This window comes from Pristiophorus japonicus, chromosome 6 (genome assembly GCF_044704955.1).
Source record: "Pristiophorus japonicus isolate sPriJap1 chromosome 6, sPriJap1.hap1, whole genome shotgun sequence".
NCBI classification, from domain to species: Eukaryota; Metazoa; Chordata; class Chondrichthyes; family Pristiophoridae; genus Pristiophorus; species Pristiophorus japonicus.
The window spans coordinates 116312967-116334308 of NC_091982.1; the positions used below are offsets into that span (position 1 = coordinate 116312967).

Below are 21342 nucleotides of genomic sequence, written 5' to 3' on the forward strand. Positions count from 1 at the left end.
TTTGCCAACCTGAAAATGACCCGACTCTCTGTTTTCTGTTAGTTAGCCAATCCTCTATCCACGCTAATATATTACCCCCAACCCCGTGAGCTCTTATCTTGTGCAGTAACCTTTTATGTAGCACCTTATCGAATGCCTTCTGGAAATCCAAATATACCACATCCACTGGTTCCCCCTTATCCACCCTGCTCGTTACATCATCAAAGAACTGTAGCAAATTTGTCAAACATGATTTCCTTTTCATAAAACTATGCTGACTCTGCTTGAGTGCATTATGATTTTCTAAATATCCTGCTATTACTTCCTTAATAATGGACCCAAGCATTTTCCCAATGACAGATGTTAGGCTAACTGATCTATAGTTTCCTCCTTTCTGTCTCCCTCCTTTCTTGAATAGGGGTGTTACATTTGTGGTTTTCCAATCTGCAGGGTCCGCTCCAAAATCCAGGGAAATTTGGTAGATTACAACCAATGCATCCACTATCTCTGCTGTCATTGCTTTTAAGACCCGAGGATACAGGCCATCAGGTCTAGGGGACTTGTCCACCTTTAGTCTCATTAATTTACCTAGTACTTTTTCTCCAGTGAAAGTGATTGTTTTAAGTTCCTCCTCCCAGAGCACCTTGATTATCTATTATTATTGGGATGCTTTTAGTGTCTTCTACCATGAAGATCGATGTTAAATATTTGTTCACAATCTCTGCCATTTCCCTGTTTCCCATTATTAATTCCCCAGTTTCATCCTCTAAGAGACCAACATTTACTTTAGATATTCTCTTCCTTTTCATATACCTGTAGAAGCTCTTGTTGTCTGTTTTTATATTTCTTGCTAGTTTACTCTCATAATCTATCTTCTCCCTCTTTATTATTTTATTACTCATCCTTTGCTGGTTTCTAAAAATGTCCCAATCCTCTGGCCTACTACTAATCTTGCGACAGTGTGGAGTAAGCCTTACTCTGTGTCCAACCTGTGCTACACCTGGCCTAAGAGTGCTAATGGGACAGTATAGAGGGATCTTAAGTTTTTATCGAACCCGTGCTGTGCCTCCACTTGGACTGTTTGATGTTACAGTGTAAAGGGAAGTTTACGTTGTATCTAACACGAACTGTACCTGACAGATGAGTGTTTGATAGAACAGTGCAGAGGGAGCTTTACTCTGTATCTAGCCTGTGCTGTACCTGCCCTGGAACTGTTTGATGGGGCAATGTAGAGGGAGTTTTATTCTATATCAACCTGTAACATACCTGACTTGCGAGTGTTTGATGGGACAGTGTAGACTGATATTTACACTGCATCTAACTCGCGCTTTCTCTGCCCTGTTTGTATTTGATGGGACAGTGCAGAGGGAATTGTACTCCTTATCTAAACCCGTGCTGTACCAAATCAGTACTGTTCCTGACCTGGGATTGTTTGATAAGCTGCACCTGATTTGGGTGTGTTTGATGGGACAATGTAGAGGAAACTTTACTCTGTATCTAACCTTTGTGCTATACCTATCCTGCAAGTTTTTGATCTAATGGATTACTCAATATCTAAGCCAGCCTGTACCTGCTCTGGTACTGTTTAATGGGACAATGTAGAGGTAGCTTTACTCTCGATCTAACCTGTGCTATACCTGCCCTGGTTCTGTTTGGTGGGACAAAATAGAGAGAAACTTACTCTGTATCTAACCCATGCTACAATTGACGTGCGAATGTTTGATAGGACAGAGTAGAGAAATTTACAGTTTATCTAACCCATGCTATTACATTACAACAGTGACAATACTCCAAACGTACTTCATTGACTATAAAGTGCTTTGAGACGTCTGGTGGTCGTGAACGATGCTATGTAAATCCAAGTCTGTCTTTTTTCTTTTTGCTATACCTGACCTGAGAATTTTTGATCGGACAGTGTAGAGGGTGTTATACTCTGTATCTAACTTGTGCCAGACCTGACCTGGGATTGTTTGTTGGGACAGCGTAGAGGAGCTTTACTGTGTATCTAAACTATGCTTTACCTACCCTGGTAATACCTGGATTGGGAGTGGTTTCGGCTGCTTTGTGACATAATTCCTGGTTGCTGTTGTGATTGGCTTAAGGCCTGCTTTTTCCAGCGTAATAGTTGAAATTAACATAAAAATATTTTTTTCAATCACTTAACCATTAAAAAATTTGTACAATAAGGTAAGGTTATTTTCAGCCCCATTAAAACATTTACATTTGTTTTTCAAAAAATGTAATTATTGTTATAAATATTTAATTAAATGGAATTTTAATTAATTTTAAATATGCAGTGTTTTTTTTAATTTATTTGACATGTGCATGTATTTTGGGGGTATTCCCATTAATGCTAATGGTGTTTCCGAATATATGGAATCTTCATAAGCATGAATGGAGATTCCTTTCTTTTATTCATTGGGCCAACCCACGTGATCCCAGGGGTGCTTGTGAACTGCATGCGCCCCTGGGATATGTGGGCCTCTACCCGTATGTACCCAGAAAGGCCGAAGAGCACGAGTCTCCATGGATCCAGAACCATCAGGGAGGATCCTTGTTTTTTTGCTGGTCGGAGACATATGCCCACGGGAAGCCTCCGACCGCAACTTCAGGTCCATTACAAGGGAGAGTGTAATTATAGGAACATAGGGCCCAATTTTGGCCAACCTGTTTTTTTTGGCGCATTGACCCTTTATGCGCCGACTTTGTGCGCTGGAAAGGGCGTCGAAAAAATTACTTCGTATCCTGGCCCCTCTGCCGAGTGTCCCGGATCCTGGCGCGGCGTCCATGGTGGAGTGGGGGGTCGGCGGAGCTACAGCCCTGCACTGAAAACACTGCCGGCAGCTGTCGCATGCGCAGTGGAATCTGCGCGCATGCTCCTCACCCTCCCAGCGTGTCCTGCAAGCTGTCAGCAGGACCCGATGTTCGCCGCCCCTAGCCGTTGCCGATTGGTCGCCCACGTCTGAGTGCAGCCCAGGCTGCCAGACCCTACCCAAGATGCCGCCGAGCCCAGCCTTTCCTCTCCCTTCCCCTCTCCCGATACCGTCCCCTGATGCCGCCAAGCCCAGCCTTTTCTCTCCCTCCCTCCCCTTCCCCCCACCCCCACCCCCCAGCCTCCCAATGCGCCTTTGCCAGCCGCCCCTATCCCACGCCGAATGGCCGGCCTGCTGCCTTCCCCGGTCCAAGGTAGGATTTATTTCAAATATTTAATTGTTAATCAATTTAATACCTGAGTTCTTTATTTTTATTTAATTATTTTAACTTTTATTTGGAATGTTTGCTGCTTGGTGCTTGGGTGCAGGTCCTTATTTACTTACCTGTGGCGATTTCTTAACTGCCCGCAACGTTTTTCAGAGCTGGCCACATACACTGACCTAAGTCTATTTGGTGTAAGTGTCAGCTGGCCAAAGTGGCATAAATGGCCAAAACTGGCACAAGTGTCTGGGAACGCCCCCCTTCGAAAAAAAAAGGAAGTAAGAAAAATCGTTCCTAACTACTGGAGCAAATTTATTGGGGAAAATGGTTTTTTTTAACTTACGTCAGAAAAACCAACTTAGTCCAAAAAAATTGATGCAAGTCATGGCCAAAATTGGGCCCATAGGAACAAGAGTAGGCCACGTAGCCCCTCGAGTCTGTTGCACCTTTCAGTGAGATCATGGTGATCTGTGACCTAACTCCATGTACCCACCTTTGACCCATATCCCTTAATACCGTTGGTTAACAAAAATCTATCAATCCCAGATTTAAAATTAACAATTCACCTCGCATCAATTGCCGTTTGCCGAAGATAGTTGCAAACTTCTACCACCCTTTCTGCGTAGAAGTGTTTGCTCACTTCGTTCCTTAAAGGCCTGGCTCTAATTTTTAGACTGTGCCCCAAAAACATATTAGATTTCCCGATCCTGGAGCGATTGAGCCCAGTTTGATACTTGACCTTCTTGAGGTGTGGACAAGTCACAAATAAAATGGGCCGTTGTGAAGAGTGCAGGACAGTTCGGTTACACCCTGTATTATGTGCAAATATGAGGACTGCCCAGGTTGTGAATAGGACGCAAAGCTTATGAAGAGAAAACTATTGTTCAACTGATGTCAGGACAAAGCTAGCATAAGCAATGGGTCAACGGGGTACATGTACTCCATGACATAAGGCAGTGGATATCACAGTAGAGGAGCACGAGATATCTGAATGGAATGGGTATGTATGATCCGGAGAATCCAGGCAGGGTGTCTGAGTCAGTGCCTTTTAACAGCAAGATGGCATCTTGCCTGGCTGCAGTCTATCACCTTTTTCCTTTTTCAGAGGAAACTATAATGGTTTTGTCATATCTGCAAATTTAGGAATGAACAGTTGGGGTGAATTTGAGAAGCCCTGAAAATTGGCCCAAGTGTTTAAGTCACAGGGTAGAGGTAACTTTAATATATGGGAGTGGGCATCTACTGTGTGTAGAAACATTGTGGTCAGGAATCAGTGCTGAATGGGTTAAAATCTAGGCCATTGACAGTCTGAGTTTCAGTCGAGCTTGTGACCATGCTATGATGAGATGTCGTAAGACTTGGAGACTTGGGTACAAGCAAGTTATCTACATAAAACAGAGCATGAGGCTCTAACTGTAAGCGTTCTAATGTCGATTCCATAAATGAGTGAAACTAATTAGTCAAGCTATTTGTATACTCATGACTTGTGTCCTGAAACGTGAAACTAATAGTAATAATGTAAGCATCATTTCTTTGCACTGTGAACTGGAACTAGCAAGAATTTTACTTGATAGGTATTCAAGCAAATCTTAAATTCTCAATGACTGGGAAAAGCAATTGAACCATGCTGCCCCCTCCTTTCCCTGTGGATTTTATGATGGTTTAATGCTTACTGTGGATTGATGAAAATGCTGCAATCAACTTAATGTAAGAAAAGATATGTCAGTAATGTACTTATGAATGACTCCACGAGGCAATGTGTTGTACTCAAACTGTGGTGACCTTGGTTCTTTATTTCAAACTCCAGAGAGAGGCTTAAGCATGGTGTGCAGCCTTTTATACTGGACCCTGCCACCAGGGCAGGAAACCCCAGGTCTCCACCAATTGCACCCTCTAGTGGTGCCAGCATAATATATACACAGTGTAAACCTTATTGACAGTACATCAGGTAAACAAGTCTCCATCTTATGCAACCACACTGTGACTACACAGGGAGTACATCCATAGTCTGCATATACAACAGATCAGGACGCAGTTTAAAAAGTCACAGGCATGATTTGCCCAATCAAGCGCAAAGGAGTTCAGCCAAATTTCCGCTTCAATAGACCGATGTTACTCAGCTTTAATTTTAAATAAAGGACATTTTTTCAAGAACAGTTAAGACACAGTTTTTTTTATTGCCCATTGTTAGTTTCACAGAGATGATTATAATACTTAATTACTGGTAACATTGCTATCTTAAGCGACCACAGCACAGGTACAATATATAACTACAAGTAAAAGGGTTCCAAAATTAGAACATTTATTGAAACAAAGCAGCTAACTTGCATCCTCAAGAAATGCAAACCTGATCAAATATTTTGTATCCTTTACCTTTAGTTGATTATCATTATCACTATGTTTCTGTAAGCCTGTGAAGTGCAAGCCTTTTTTTTAATTCATTCATGGTGTTGTAGGAGGTAGGCACCTTTAGAATATACCAGAATACTAGGCATTAGGCACCTGCTAGATATATCTAAACGCATATAAGTTTAAAGTGGACACACACATAAAATGGCTGCCCAGGCATGATGGGAAATCAGGTAGTCAAGCTGTGAACTGTTGAACGTTCAATGACCAAGCAATAACCCTGTGAGGCCCACTGTAGGAATGCCTGGGATGCGGGAAGACAGAGATAAGAAGGAAACCATCTCCTGTGAACAAGGTCATAAACCAATTAATTCCCCAGGAAGAAAGATAAGAGGGAAACCATCTCCTGTAAACAAGGTTATAAACCAATTATTTCTCCCAGATGAAAGAACTAGGGTGTGGAAGAAAGAATCTATGAATCCATGGCTTATGAAAGAGGGAAGGGTTAAATTCTTTTTCTATTAGCTATGCTTAAAGAAATAATAAGACTAGAAAATAGCCACGCTTTTTAGCCTTGAAACTTACAGATGCAATTAAATGACTATCTGATATTAAAAGGGAGTCTCCTTTGATTCTGCTTATTAGGCTGTGAACAGAGAAAAACTATGCAAGGACAGATAGAGTGTGTACCTCCCGAAATGACCTTTGTACTCGCGGGACTAATGAATAAGATTCCTTTTCTATTTCTATATTCAATTTCTGTATAAAGATAAGTGCAATTTGCTTGTACGACAGAGTTCTGCCTTGGTACGGTCCAAGCAAGCTCTCCAAGATATCTTGCTAGCTTTAGTAATAAACTTCTCTCGAAGCAACTTCTGAAAGTCTCCGCCTGAGTTAATTTAAGCTAAATATTTCCTCGACAGATTCTGGCGTAGTCCGGCAGGATCTCTAAAAAACGAGATCCAAAAGAACTAAATTTAACTTTTAAAGAGAAAAGAGGAATTTTAAGGATCTTCCTAGCTGAAAGGAGGAAGGTGCCTAGGCCGTCCTAGCTAAAAGGGGGACGGGCCGCCGAGATCCCCGAGAGGGTGAGGCATAAGGTAGCTACCGCTAAGAAGCTAAAATAACAAAAAGGCAAAAGGAGACCCCGAGCTGAGCGGAAAAGAGAACACCGGTGAGCGCTTTGTAAATTATTGTATATTTTGTAGGATTGTCCTAACTCTCATTTCAGAAAAGATCGCAAGACGTTGCACCCGGAAGAATGGGAAACGGCTCTAGTCGAGCAGGGCGCTCGCGCCCAGTTCCTAGAAAAGGAAAGACGGACGACCTCTCAACTGAAAGAATGAAAGTACATCCTAAGACTGAGAAAAGAATCAGTAAGGTAGTAAAGCAACGAGAGAAGGTAGGAGATCCTATTGTGCCGCCCGGCTCGCCGGCGGACACTGTAATTAAAGAAACAGGAGACGACAGATACGCGGTAACATTTAGTAGCGATTTGTACGGTTGGTCTGATGGGGATTGGCCGTATGGAGGAAGTTTTAAATTGTCCTTAATTGAGGAATGGAGACAGACCACCAAAGATGGGGCGGGGGACCCCACTTGGGATAAGGATTATATGGAGAATTGTTTTAAAAAATGGACAGAGGTGGCAAAGAGGCACCAGCCCCCTAAAATTAAAAAGAAGGAGGAGGAGAGTAAGGAGAAGCCCCCTCCCTCTTACAGCCCCCCGAGTGCCCCGGTTATGATCGCTTCCCCTGTCGGCTTATACCCCCGTCTTCCAACCACCAAGCCAGATGATTGGCAGGAGATTATAGAAATAGTGGCCGCTCAGCTGGATCAGGCCTCTAGGCGACGAGAAAATCCACAAAACCCACTAGAAAATGAAAACGGAGCCGATGGAGGAGACCCGGGAGCATCTGGGTCAGGGGACGCCAGAGCCTCTGGACAAGAGGGCATAGACCACAGATATGGGGTAGAAACAAGAGGGCAAGCGGCTCAAAGAGAAGCCGCTGACTCTACTTCCCAAACCCACGTCAGCCAAAATCCTAGGGTAATGATAGGAACTACGGCAGTTTTAAAACCATGGTCCCCTGGAGAAGCCAGAGATATGATATCAGCCGCCCCTAATCCTGTTAAGAAGCCAGTAGCCTTTCACAACTGGCTTGAACAAACCTGTACCATTTATAACCCCCTCCCCGGAGATGTGAAATTATTACTGCAGGCAGCATATGGGTCCTCTTGGCAGGGGGTAAAAGATATGTTCCCTATACCCGCCGGCGAAAATAGAGATTGGCGGGAAGATAATGACATAGAAGGAAATGAGTCCCGGGAACATTGGTTACAACACCGGGGCAAGGATGCCATATTAAAGGGAGCTAAAAAACATGGAGATATAGGGGAAGTCACCCGCTGCTTGCAGAAAGCAGAAGAATCGATGATAGATTTTGCAGGCAGATGGAAAAATAGTTGGGACGAGCATGCAGGAATACCAATGGATCAAAATGAACCTTTGGCAGTGCAAACCTTGTTAAATTGTATGTTACCACAACAAGCAAGAACATACAAAATAAAGGTTTTGGACTGGCAAGGAAAAAGTTGGGAGGAAACAATTACCGTCTTGGCCAACATGGATAGGGAGGGACTATTTACCTATAAGGAAAATAAGGCTAAAACAGCAGGTCAGTACTATCAGCAAAAGGGAAGAGGACAGGCACAGAATAATAGAGGATATGGAGGACGAGGAAGAGGGAGAGGACAGTGGCCCCAAAGAGACCGCTCTCAAGATGAGTGTAGAAATTGCGGAAGAAAAGGGCATTGGGCTCGCGATTGCAGATGCCCCCCGAAACAGGGTGGAAGATTGCAAGGGGGTTTCCCCGAACCTCCACCTTCATTGGCCCATCAGTTTTCGTTCTCTAACCCCAACCCGCACCAATCAGCATAGGGATGCCCCGGAGGCTTAGTGGTACAGGCGCCAGCCCTCCGCCTATCAGCGGACATAGAAGAAAACCCTCTGGCAGTAGTAAAAGTAGGAGACACTTATGTGAAATTCCTGGTGGATACCGGTGCTACTATGTCTTCTGTACCATCCTCTGTGGGATTACCTGTAAGCAACACCACCGTCTTAAGTATGGGTGTGGCCGGTATCCCCATGAAAGAATTTTTATCGGAACCTACCAAATTGATAATTGAAGGACAATCGGTTAATGATGAGACTTTGATAGTCTCTAAAACAACACCTCTCCCTTTATTGGGAAGACGGACTTTGTGCAAACTAGGAGCCACAATTTATTGCAAAAAGGAAGGAATGTACATGGAGCTCCCTTCAAATAAAATCCATCAGTTCTATAATGGGATTGAAGAAGAGAGAAGGGAGGATAACAAAGAAAAGGCTGCCCTCTATTGTTGGCAATTGATTGGCAACTTCTATTCCCCCTTGATACATGAAGTTATACAAAACTTAAAAGCTAAATTTGACCCTAATACTGAAGAATTGATGTATATAATTTTGACAAGCTTTGAGACAGTTCAGCTTCACTGTACAGCCTGGTACACTCGTCAAAAAGCTGAAACTTACCAGTGTTTGGTACAATCCTTTTTAAATAGAGAAGAAATAATAGAAGCTACGCCCCGCATTTATTTTGGACCAGAAGGATTGGGGGTAGCCATCGATTTGACACCCTTACAGCAACAGCGGTTTAGGGAAGCGAACTCGACACCCCATCTGACCTTGGCTGTAAAACCGCCAGCGAAACCTGAAGATATAGGTCCGATGATTGTAGGAATAGAAAGAGAAAAACAGCAACACGGCTATCAACCTTGGGCAGTAATAAAATTGCAAAGTGTTCAGATAGACTTTATCACCCACAACAGGGGGATTCTCCAGTGGAAAGGTAAAAATCATGCCTCCACTTTTGAAAAACAGCAACCCCCGGAACAACCAAGCCCTAAGCTGCCAATGGCATTGAATCAAGTATCTTCTGAACTTTGGGCAAAGCATAAGAATCATGTTGGGCAAGTACATTCTGCAGTACCCCATCGGGTACAATTAATAAAGAACGCCGTGTTACCAAGCATTAGGCAGTACAGACTGCCTCCAGAGGCAGAAAATGGGATAGAGCCAGTCATTTCTGCATTGTTGGAACAAGGAGTTTTAGAAAAGACCCAGAGCCCGTGTAACACTCCGATACTGCCCATACCAAAGGTTAATAGGCCGAATGAATGGAGATTTGTGCAAGATTTGAGAGCTATTAATAAGATTGTAGTCCCTATCACCCCTGTGGTACCGGACACCAACATTATACTATCTGCTATACCACCAACAGCAACTGTCTTTACTGTGATAGACCTGTGTTCAGCTTTTTTCTCCATCCCGTTAAATCAAGAGAGTCAGTATCTGTTTGCTTTCACCCACAAGAAACAGCAGTACACATGGACCAGGTTGCCCCAAGGATACACCGAAAGCCCCGCAGTATATGCAGCAGCAGTAAAAAGAGACCTCGAAGACTGTTCATTATCAGACCAGTCTGTACTGCTGCAGTATGCGGACGATTTGCTTGTGGCTTCCAGCCACGGATACAGGTGCATACAAGAATCGCAGGATAGCGCAGATGAATACGTGGCTTGAGCAGTGGTGCAGCAGGGAGGGATTCAAATTCCTGGGGCATTGGGACCGGTTCTGGGGGAGGTGGGACCAGTACAAACCGGACGGTCTGCACCTGGGCAGGACTGGAACCAATGTCCTAGGGGGAGTGTTTGCTAGTGCTGTTGGGGAGGATTTAAACTAATATGGCAGGGGGATGGGAACCAATGCAGGGAGACAGAGGGAAACAAAAAGGAGCCAAAAGCAAAAGACAGAAAGGAGATGAGGAAAAGTGGAGGGCAGAGAAACCCAAGGCAAAGAACAAAAAGGGCCACTGTACAGCAAAATTCTAAAAGGACAAAGGGTGTTAATAAAACAAGCCTGAAGGCTTTGTGTCTTAATGCAAGGAGTATCCGCAATAAGGTGGATGAATTAATTGTGCAAATAGATGTTAACAAATATGATGTGATTGGGATTACGGAGACGTGGCTCCAGGATGATCAGGGCTGGGAACTCAACATTCAGGGGTATTCAACATTCAGGAAGGATAGAATAAAAGGAAAAGGAGGTGGGGTAGCATTGCTGGTTAAAGAGGAGATTAATGCAATAGTTAGGAAAGACATTAGCTTGGATGATGTGGAATCTATATGGGTAGAGCTGCAGAACACCAAAGGGCAAAAAACGTTAGTAGGAGTTGTGTACAGACCTCCAAACAGTAATAGGGATGTTGGGGAGGGCATCAAACAGGAAATTAGGGGTGCATGCAATAAAGGTGCAGCAGTTATAATGGGTGACTTTAATATGCACATAGATTGGGCTAGCCAAACTGGAAGCAATACGGTGGAGGAGGATTTCCTGGAGTGCATAAGGGATGGTTTTCTAGACCAATATGTTGAGGAACCAACTAGGGGGGAGGCCATCTTAGACTGGGTGTTGTGTAATGAGAGAGGATTAATTAGCAATCTCATTGTGCGAGGCCCCTTGGGGAAGAGTGACCATAATATGGTGGAATTCTGCATTAGGATGGAGAATGAAACAGTAATTTCAGAGACCATGGTCCAGAACTTAAAGAAGGGTAACTTTGAAGGTATGAGGCGTGAATTGGCTAGGATAGATTGGCGAATGATACTTAGGGGGTTGACTGTGGATGGGCAATGGCAGACATTTAGAGACCGCATGGATGAAGTACAACAATTGTACATTCCTGTCTGGCGTAAAAATAAAAAGGGGAAGGTGGCTCAACCATGGCTATCTAGGGAAATCAGGGATAGTATTAAAGCCAAGGAAGTGGCATACAAATTTGCCAGAAATAGCAGCGAACCTGGGGACTGGGAGAAATTTAGAACTCAGCAGAGGAGGACAAAGGGTTTGATTAGGACAGGGAAAATGGAGTACGAGAAGAAGCTTGCAGGGAACATTAAGGCGGATTGCAAAAGTTTCTATAGGTATGTAAAGAGAAAAAGGTTGGTGAAGACAAACGTAGGTCCCCTGCAGTCAGAATCAGGGGAAGTCATAACGGGGAACAAAGAAATGGCGGATCAATTGAATAAGTACTTTGGTTCGGTATTCACTAAGGAGGATACAAACAACCTTCCGGATATAAAAGGGGTCAGAGGGTCTAGTAAGGAAGAGGAACTGAGGGAAATCTTTATTAGTCGGGAAATTGTGTTGGGGAAATTGATGGGATTGAAGGCCGATAAATCCCCAGGGCCTGATGGACTGCATCCTAGAGTACTTAAGGAGGTGGCCTTGGAAATAGCGGATGCATTGACAGTCATTTTCCAACATTCCATTGACTCTGGATCAGTTCCTATGGAGTGGAGGGTAGCCAATGTAACCCCACTTTTTAAAAAAGGAGGGAGAGAGAAAACAGGGAATTATAGACCGGTCAGCCTGACCTCAGTAGTGGGTAAAGTGATGGAATCAATTATTAAGGATGTCATAGCAGTGCATCTGGAAAATGGTGACATGATAGGTCCAAGTCAGCATGGATTTGTGAAAGGGAAATCATGCTTGACAAATCTTCTGGAATTTTTTGAGGATGTTTCCAGTAAAGTGGACAAGGGAGAACCAGTTGATGTGGTATATTTGGACTTTCAGAAGGCTTTCGACAAGGTCCCACACAAGAGATTAATGTGCAAAGTTAAAGCACATGGGATTGGGGGTAGTGTGCTGACGTGGATTGAGAACTGGTTGTCAGACAGGAAGCAAAGAGTAGGAGTAAACGGGTACTTTTCAGAATGGCAGGCAGTGACTAGTGGAGTGCCGCAAGGTTCTGTGCTGGGGCCCCAGCTGTTTACATTGTACATTAATGATTTAGACGAGGGGATTAAATGCAGTATCTCCAAATTTGCGGATGATACTAAGTTGGGTGGCAGTGTGAGCTGCGAGGAGGATGCTATTAGGCTGCAGAGTGACTTGGATAGGTTAGGTGAGTGGGCAAATGCATGGCAGATGAAGTATAATGTGGATAAATGTGAGGTTATCCACTTTGGTGGTAAAAACAGAGAGACAGACTATTATCTGAATGGTGACAGATTAGGAAAAGGGAAGGTGCAACGAGACCTGGGTGTCATGGTACATCAGTCATTGAAGGTTGGCATGCAGGTACAGCAGGCGGTTAAGAAAGCAAATGGCATGTTGGCCTTCATAGCGAGGGGATTTGAATACAGGGGCAGGGAGGTGTTGCTACAGTTGTACAGGGCCTTGGTGAGGCCACACCTGGAGTATTGTGTACAGTTTTGGTCTCCTAACTTGAGGAAGGACATTCTTGCTATTGAGGGAGTGCAGCGAAGGTTCACCAGACTGATTCCCGGGATGGCGGGACTGACCTATCAAGAAAGATTGGATCAATTGGGATTGTATTCACTGGAGTTCAGAAGAATGAGAGGGGACCTCATAGAAACGTTTAAAATTCTGACGGGTTTGGACAGGTTAGATGCAGAAAGAATGTTCCCAATGTTGGGGAAGTCCAGAACCAGGGGTCACAGTCTGAGGATAAGGGGTAAGCCATTTAGGACCGAGATGAGGAGAAACTTCTTCACCCAGAGAGTGGTGAACCTGTGGAATTCTCTACCACAGAAAGTAGTTGAGGCCAATTCACTAAATATATTCAAAAGGGAGTTAGATGAAGTCCTTACTACTCGGGGGATCAAGGGTTATGGCGAGAAAGCAGGAAGGGGGTACTGAAGTTTCATGTTCAGCCATGAACTCATTGAATGGCGGTGCAGGCTAGAAGGGCTGAATGGCCTGCTCCTGCACCTATTTTCTATGTTTCTATGTTTCTATGAAACTGTTACAGCACCTATGTGAAAGAGGGCACCGAGTGTCGTTACAAAAGTTACAATTTTGTCAGACTCAAGTCCAGTACCTGGGTTTTCACATTTCTCAAGGGCAAAGGCAGCTAGGACCCGAAAGAATTCAGACAATTCAAAGGGCCACCATACCAAAGACAAAGAAGGATATCTTGTCATTTTTGGGGATGGTTGGGTACTGTAGACAATGGATCCCCGATTATCGAGAATGGGATGCGGTCCTAAGATCAGCTGCCCTAAATGATGCCCCACCCAAGGTGGAATGGACCCCAGAGAGAGAGGAGGCATTTAAACAGTTAAAGAAAGCCATTACTAATGCTCCGGCGTTGGGACTTCCGAATTATGATAAACCCTTTCAGATGCATGTGAATGAAAAAGAAGGATTTGCAACAGCAGTACTAACCCAAGAACATGGTGGGGGAAATAGACCAGTTGCTTATTATTCGGTTTTACTGCCTCCAGTAGTAAGGGGAATGCCAGCATGTCTACGTGCTGTAGCTGCTACTGCGGTCATGGTGGAGAAGTCGGTACCTATTGTTTTGGATCATCCATGTACTGTCATTACAGCCCATGCTGTGTTATTACTTTTGAATTCAGCTGCCACACAACACTTTACAGCATCTAGAAGAACAGGTTATGAAGTATTACTGCTGTCACACCCTAACTATACCTTTCGACGTGCACCGGCAGTGAACCCAGCCACCTTTCTTCCTACTAAAGAAGTAGAGGATCCAGACCAGCATGATTGTCTGTTAATGGTGGAAGTAGCCACCTTACCAAGACCAGATTTGCTCACAGAGCCCATGGACAATCCTGATCTTATTCTCTATACGGATGGATCATCACATAGGCCGTCGGATGATTTGTTTTTGGCAGGCTATGCTATTGTAAATCCCTACGAAACTGTTGAAGCATTCGCCCTGCCTCCCGGAACCTCGGCTCAGGCTGCTGAATTGTTTGCCCTCACTAGAGCTTGTATAATAGCTAAAGATCAAACTGCTAATATCTATACTGATTCTAGATATGCATTCGGTGTGGTCCATGATTTTGGACAACTGTGGAAAAACAGAGGCTTTATCACCTCTGGTGGAAAGCATATTAAGCACTCTCAACTGGTGCTTAATCTATTAGACGCCATTCAGTTGCCAAGTAAGGTAGCCGTTATTAAATGTGCAGCTCACACAACCGGTGAGGATGAAGTATCAGTAGGAAATAGGAGGGCTGACGAGGCAGCCAAACAGGCTGCTTCGGCACAGGCACACTGCCTTCAAGCAGTCTCAGTCTCCCCTCCACAGGTACTTGACATCCAACAACTTAAAACAGCCCAACAACAAGTTACTATACAAGAAGGAAGAACTTGGGAAAACCAGGGTTGTTTTCTAAAAAATGGCATTTGGTATCACCCTGATGGGCGAACTGTTTGCCCTAGATCTCTATTTTTGCCCCTGTCTCGCCTAGCACACGGTCAGGCTCACATGGGCAAAGGAGGGATGATACATGCTATTAACGCACAGTGGTATGCACCAGGAATAACAGTAGTAATTGAGAAAGTTGCTAGAACATGCCAAATTTGTCAACAAAATAACAGAGGTAAAACACCTGCTGGATATGATCATCTACCCCAACCAAGTATGCCCTTTGAAAATTTGCAAATTGACTTTGTTCACATGCCTCCAGTATCAGGTCTTAAATATCTATTAGTCATAGTAGATATGTTCACAAGGTGGGTAGAAGCGTACGCCACTAGGAAAGACGATGCCCGAACCGTAGTAAAAATTCTATTTAAAGAAATAGTACCAAGATATGGGATACCTATGGGAATCAACAGTGATAGGGGAACCCACTTCACCGGAAAAATAGTGCAGAACCTTGCAGAAGCGTTAGGGTTCCAGTGGAAGTTACATATACCATATCAGCCACAGTCCTCGGGAATGGTAGAAAGAGTAAATGGGATAATAAAATCTACCCTTACCAAGGTATGTCAGGAGACTGGACTGAAGTGGCCAGAAGCCTTACCATTAGTATTGTATACAATGAGAATCGCAGACGAAGTCACCTCTTTGACAGTACACCACTGGTGGGATGTGTTTACCGGATGGTCCCCAAAAGCTACAGCAGTATTGAAGCTTGCTATACACCCCATAGTAATCGTAGGTGTGGTTATGCTTGTATTATTAATAATCCTTTGCGGAATGTGGATAAAATTAAAAAACGTAATTAGTCAAGTAATAGGCCTGCTCTCCGAAATAGAAAGAAAAGGTGTATGCATGAAAGGAAGGTTAAGTCGCTTAGAGGAAAAGGTTGATGAAGTCGATTATCTCCAAATGCGACCCTATCCGGAAGGGTATACACCCCCTTTTGATAAAGAAGAAGATATAGGAAATTGTGTTGATCTAAAAAATAAAAAGATCAACAAGGAGGGAATTGTGGAAGAAAGAATCTATGAATCCATGGCTTATGAAAGAGGGAAGGGTTAAATTCTTTTTCTATTAGCTATGCTTAAAGAAATAATAAGACTAGAAAATAGCCACGCTTTTTAGCCTTGAAACTTACAGATGCAATTAAATGACTATCTGATATTAAAAGGGAGTCTCCTTTGATTCTGCTTATTAGGCTGTGAACAGAGAAAAACTATGCAAGGACAGATAGAGTGTGTACCTCCCGAAACGACCTTTGTACTCGCGGGACTAATGAATAAGATTCCTTTTCTATTTCTGTATTCAATTTCTGTATAAAGATAAGTGCAATTTGCTTGTACGACAGAGTTCTGCCTTGGTACGGTCCAAGCAAGCTCTCCAAGATATCTTGCTAGCTTTAGTAATAAACTTCTCTCGAAGCAACTTCTGAAAGTCTCCGCCTGAGTTAATTTAAGCTAAATATTTCCTCGACATAGGGAGAGAACCTATAAAGTCATCGATCAGCCCAAGCTGACAATAACCGAACATATGGTTCCCTGGATACTAGGGGAATTCTATTGGGTTAAAAGAACCTATATGTAATCTATAATCGTTGTGATTGGCTTGTGTCCAGCCGTGATGGGCTGTGTAACTGTAGTAAACTGTTTTGTAACTGTTGTGAAACATATAAAGGTGCATGTAACCCTTTGTTCGGTGGAGAGAAACCTGGATACGGTCCTGAGTTTTTCCTCCCCGCTGAGCGTAATAAAAGCCGCATCAGCATTGGAACCGACTCTGAGTGTTGAGTGATTCTTCTGAGAAAACACTAACGCTAACACATGGGATGTGGGTGTCGCTGGCGAGGCCAGCATTTATTGCCTATCCCTAATTGCCCTTGAGAATGTGGTGGTGAGCAGCCTTCTTAAATCGCTGCAGTCTGTGTGGTGAAACTACCCCACAGTGCTGTTAGGGCAGGAATTGAGGAAAATAAAATATAAATAAAGAAATGTCTTGCATTTATAGAGTGCCTTTCATGACCTCAAAGATGTCCTAAACTACTTTACAGCCAGTAAAATACTTTTAAAATGTAGTCACTGTTGTAATGCAGGTAATGGGCAGCCAATCTGCACACAGCAAGGTCCCAAAAACAGCAGTATGATCATGACCAAATAATCTATTTGTTTAAGTGATGATGGTTGAGGGAAAAACATTGCCGAGAACATTGAGGATAACTCCCTACTCTTTGAATAGTTCCATGGGATCGTTTACATCCATCTGAGAGGGCAGATGGGGCCTTGGCTTATCATCTCATCCGAAAGACGGCACCTCCGACAGTGGAGGTGAGTGTGCTACCAACTGAGCCATGGCTGACAACTGCTTTGAAATTTTATTTGTGCATCTCAGTAAAATGAAAGTAGTGGTTTCTAGAGTGTACCATGCACATACATAGGATATATTAATGTATTTAATGTGTGTGTATATAAATGTTGCAAATTATTTCAGGTTGAATCCCAAAATTATTATTTTTTGATGGGTGGTGGAAAGAAGAAAATAGAAATACAGAAGTTGAAAACGAGCTGTACAAAATAGTAGTAGTACCTTTGTGCAGAGAGAGCTCATTCTAGCAGCACACAAGCACCCGACACACCAAAGATAGTCTATTTGTTCAAATTATATCTCATCCATGACACATCTGCTGTACAGCTATTCAATGCAGAGGTGTTAAACCTTGAACATCTGATTTACTTGCATCTTACTTTGAGTATAGAAGATTGAGAAGTGTTTGTTTAAGATGATTTAAGGACTTGATAGGGTAGATAGAGAGAAACTATTTCCTCTGGTGGGCGAGTCTAGAACAAGGGGGCATAACCTCGAATTTAGTGCTAGGCCATTAAGGGGTGCTGTCAGGAAGCACTTCTTCACACAAAGGGTAGTGGAAATCTGGAACTCTCTTCCCCCAATAAGCTGTTGACGCTGGGGGTAAATTGAACATTTCAAAACTGAGATTGATAGATTTTTGCTAGACAAGGGTATTAATGTAATTAAGGGTTATGGAACCAAGGGAAGTAGATGGAGTAAACATAGGAACAGGAGTAGGCCATTCAGCCCCTCGACCCTGCTCCGCCATTCAATGAGATCATGGCTGAACTGCAACCTAACTGCATATTCATTAATAACTTTAGTGAAAGCTATCAATCTCCTATTTAAAATTAACAATTGATCCAGCATCAATTGCAGTTTACGGAAGAAAGTTCAAAACTTTTAACTCTCTTTGTGTGTAGAAGTGCTTCCTAATTTCACTCCTGAAAGTTCTGGCTCTAATTTTTAGACTATGCCTCCTAGTCCTAGAATCCCCAATCAGTAGAAATAGTTTCTCTCTATCTACCCTACCTGCTCCCCTTAATATCTTGAAAACTTCGATCAGATCATTCCTTAACCTTTTCAAGGAATTCACAGGAATAAAAATTCTCATTTATGTAATCTCTCCTTGTAACTTAACCCTTAAAGTACAGATACAGACCAGCCATGATCTAATTGAATGGCGGGACAGGCTTGAGGGGTAGAATGGCTGATTCTTATTTCTACAAGAATCTAAGTGAACGAACAAAGAGAGAGACTGCTACTTCTCCAAGGCTATTGAGAGAAATGACTCCTCTCCTTCTGAGCTACATCTAGAAAAAGCTTACTACAGATTGGTTACTGCAACTACTGATTGGGGGCAGAAGCCGCTTCATTTTATATCTTAATTTCAAAGTATTTTAACCAAGCAGAGTGAGCCTTGTGCCAGAAAGTCTTACACCTTCTCTCGATCCAACCTGATCAATGTGGAGCCCTGTGACTATCATTGCGTCACTGGGTGTGGCTTTACCCCCAACACAACAGATTACGTGTTTGCAATTTTATGGTTTTTCCCTTTCAGACTTGTATTTCTTGAGAGTTTATTCACACAAATGGGGAGATGTGACCTCTTTAGGACCCAACTTATGATTCTGAATGGTCTGAGTTAGTGATGATGGCCTTGATATTAACACCCTAACGATGGGCGGGAGAGGGTCGGGCCATGGTTGCAGAATTAAATACAGGATAATTCCCCAACACGGCGCGCACGCCACCTTTTGTCCAAGTGTCCCGCTGTGGAGAGGGAGGGCACTTCAACAACATATTTAACTCAGGCGCCCACAGTGCAATTGGGAGCCCGAGTTAAAATTCACTGCTGCTGCACCAGTTTCCCAGGGGTCGAGAAACCCGGCAGTGAAAGGGAGGTAGGAGCTGCCAACGCCACAAGATAAGCACCTTTCTCAGCATTCCTTGTGGGCCAGCAGAGCAGGAGTGCTACGTCCACCCTTTAAGGAAGCAGTCAGCCAAACCCGGTACCCAATTGCCAGCTTCCCCCACCCTCCCAGCCCTCTGGATTGCCAACCTCTCTCACCCCTCCCTCCACCTGATCACAACCTCGCTCCCCCTCCCTATTACAGCCTCTCCGCCCCTCCCGATCACAGCCTCTCTCCCCCCTTCTGATCACAGCCTCTCTCCCCCCCTTCCGATCACAGCCACTCCCACCTCCCAATCACAGTTTCTCGCCCCCACCCCCTCCCAATCACAGTTCCCCCTCCCCCCTCCCAATCAGTCTCTCCGCCCCTTCCCCCTCCCGATCACAATCTCTCTTCCCGCCCCTCCCCCCTCCCCATCACCGTCTCTTCCCACCCCCTCCCAATCACAGCCTCCTTTCCCCCCTCCCAATCACAGCCTCTCTCCCCCCTCCCAATCACAGCCTTTCTCCCCCTCCCGATCACAGCCTCTCTCTCCGCACCCCCCCCACTTCCAATCACAGTCTCTCTTCCCCCGCCCCCCCCTCTCCCCATCACAGTCTCTCTCTCCTCTCCCAATCACAGTCTCTCTCCGCCCCTCCCCCTCTTCCCAATCACAGCCTCTCTCCCCCGCTCCCCATCATAGCTGTTATGTCTTTAATACTCTTATGGATGACTCCACGAGGTCTAGTATTATACTTGAGCTGTTGTGATATTGTAACTCCAGAGTGAGGTACAAGCATGGTGGGCAGCCTTTTATACTGGGCCCTGCACACCTATGCAGGTGACCCTCAGGTTTCCCACCGCAGTGCCTTCTGGTGGCACACCTTATGTGACTATACAGTTAGTATACATGGTCTACATACAACCTCTCTCCCCTTCTCCCGATCACAGTCACTCCCACCCCACCCCACTCCCGATCACCGCCTCTCTCCCCCCTACCCCCTCCTGATCACAGCCTCTCACCCCCCTATCCCCTCCCGATCACTGCCTCACTCCCCCCCTACCCCCTCCCGATCACAGCCTCTCTCCCCCCTATCCCCTCCCGATCACTGCCTCACTCCCCCCCACCCCCTCTCGATCACAGCCTCTCTCCCCCCTACCCCCTCCCGATCACAGCCTCTCCCCCCTATCCCCTCCCGATCACTGCCTCACTCCCCCCACCCCCTCTCGATCACAGCCTCTCTCCCCCCTCCCCCCTCCCCCCTCCCAATCACCGCCTCTCTTCCCCGCCCTCCTCCCGATCACCGCCTATCTCCCTCCTCCCGATCACCGCCTCTCTCCCCCCTACCCCCTCCCTATCACAGCCTCTCTCTTGCCTTTCAATCACGGCCATGGGATTTGGGCCATTCCTGATGCCAGTCAGAACTACAATGATTACCTTTTATTAAACATATTACAAACTAAATTGCACATCCTGTGTGTCTGTGACGTAACATAAACCCCCACCTACAACTGAACTGACATCAGTCGATCACTCAGTGTTGGGTGTGAGATCACCTGGAGCAGCACAACTGGAACAAAAACAAATATTCAAACTATCATTTAAATGTTTAACAAGCACACAACTGGTCCAGCGGGTTGTCTTCAAGTTTCTGACAGTAGAACCGACTGTCCCATTTTTAAGCAAATACTGCAGATTTCTGCATCGGCTTCCGCTTCTGATTGGTACACGTGCACTTGGTGCTGTTCCCTTTAAAATGTCACTGGTGTTAAACCTGTGGATACAAAATAACTGCACTTTGGTACTAAGTGTTCTGAAACTAATGTAACTAACCTGCAATAGGAAAATTTAGTCTGTAAACTGACTAACAGCAGAAATACTCTGGGATGCTGGGTGTCAGCAGACTCTGAGTAAACAGAGCTACACCCCTTTTAAACTGCGCAAGGGACTTGCTTCTGACTGTAGAAGTATCATTGCCTGGTGTGGAGCTGAAGCCTCCTCAACCAGAGTTCTGGAGCAGTACAAAGTTCGAAGACTTTTGTACAAAAGTGTCCTCCTCGAAGTTTATTCCCAACCCCTGAGCAAGTGGAAGAATCGTTCATCATTGTCCAAAAATGGACCAGAGAGAATTGTCTTTATCTGGGTTCTCAGAGAATATCCACCAAACACACCCTCCCCAGGACACGGTGAGTATTTTATCAAAACATGACAGTAAACTCATGTAAAACCCTGAGAGGTGCTGATGATTTGGGGATTTGGATTGTTGTGAATTGCAGAG

At 44.5% G+C, this 21342-nt stretch overlaps 1 protein-coding gene across 1 annotated transcript in view; it reads left to right on the top strand.

Annotated features, from left to right (window-relative positions):
• Nucleotides 1-21178: 21178 nt before the first annotated feature.
• The window catches only part of LOC139265222 (sodium- and chloride-dependent neutral and basic amino acid transporter B(0+)-like), a 186992-nt gene continuing 186828 nt past the window's right edge, over nt 21179-21342 (top strand). The window contains exon 1 of the mRNA XM_070882148.1: nt 21179-21278. Coding sequence (XP_070738249.1) covers nt 21179-21278 — 100 coding nt within the window. The remainder of the gene's footprint in view (nt 21279-21342) is intronic.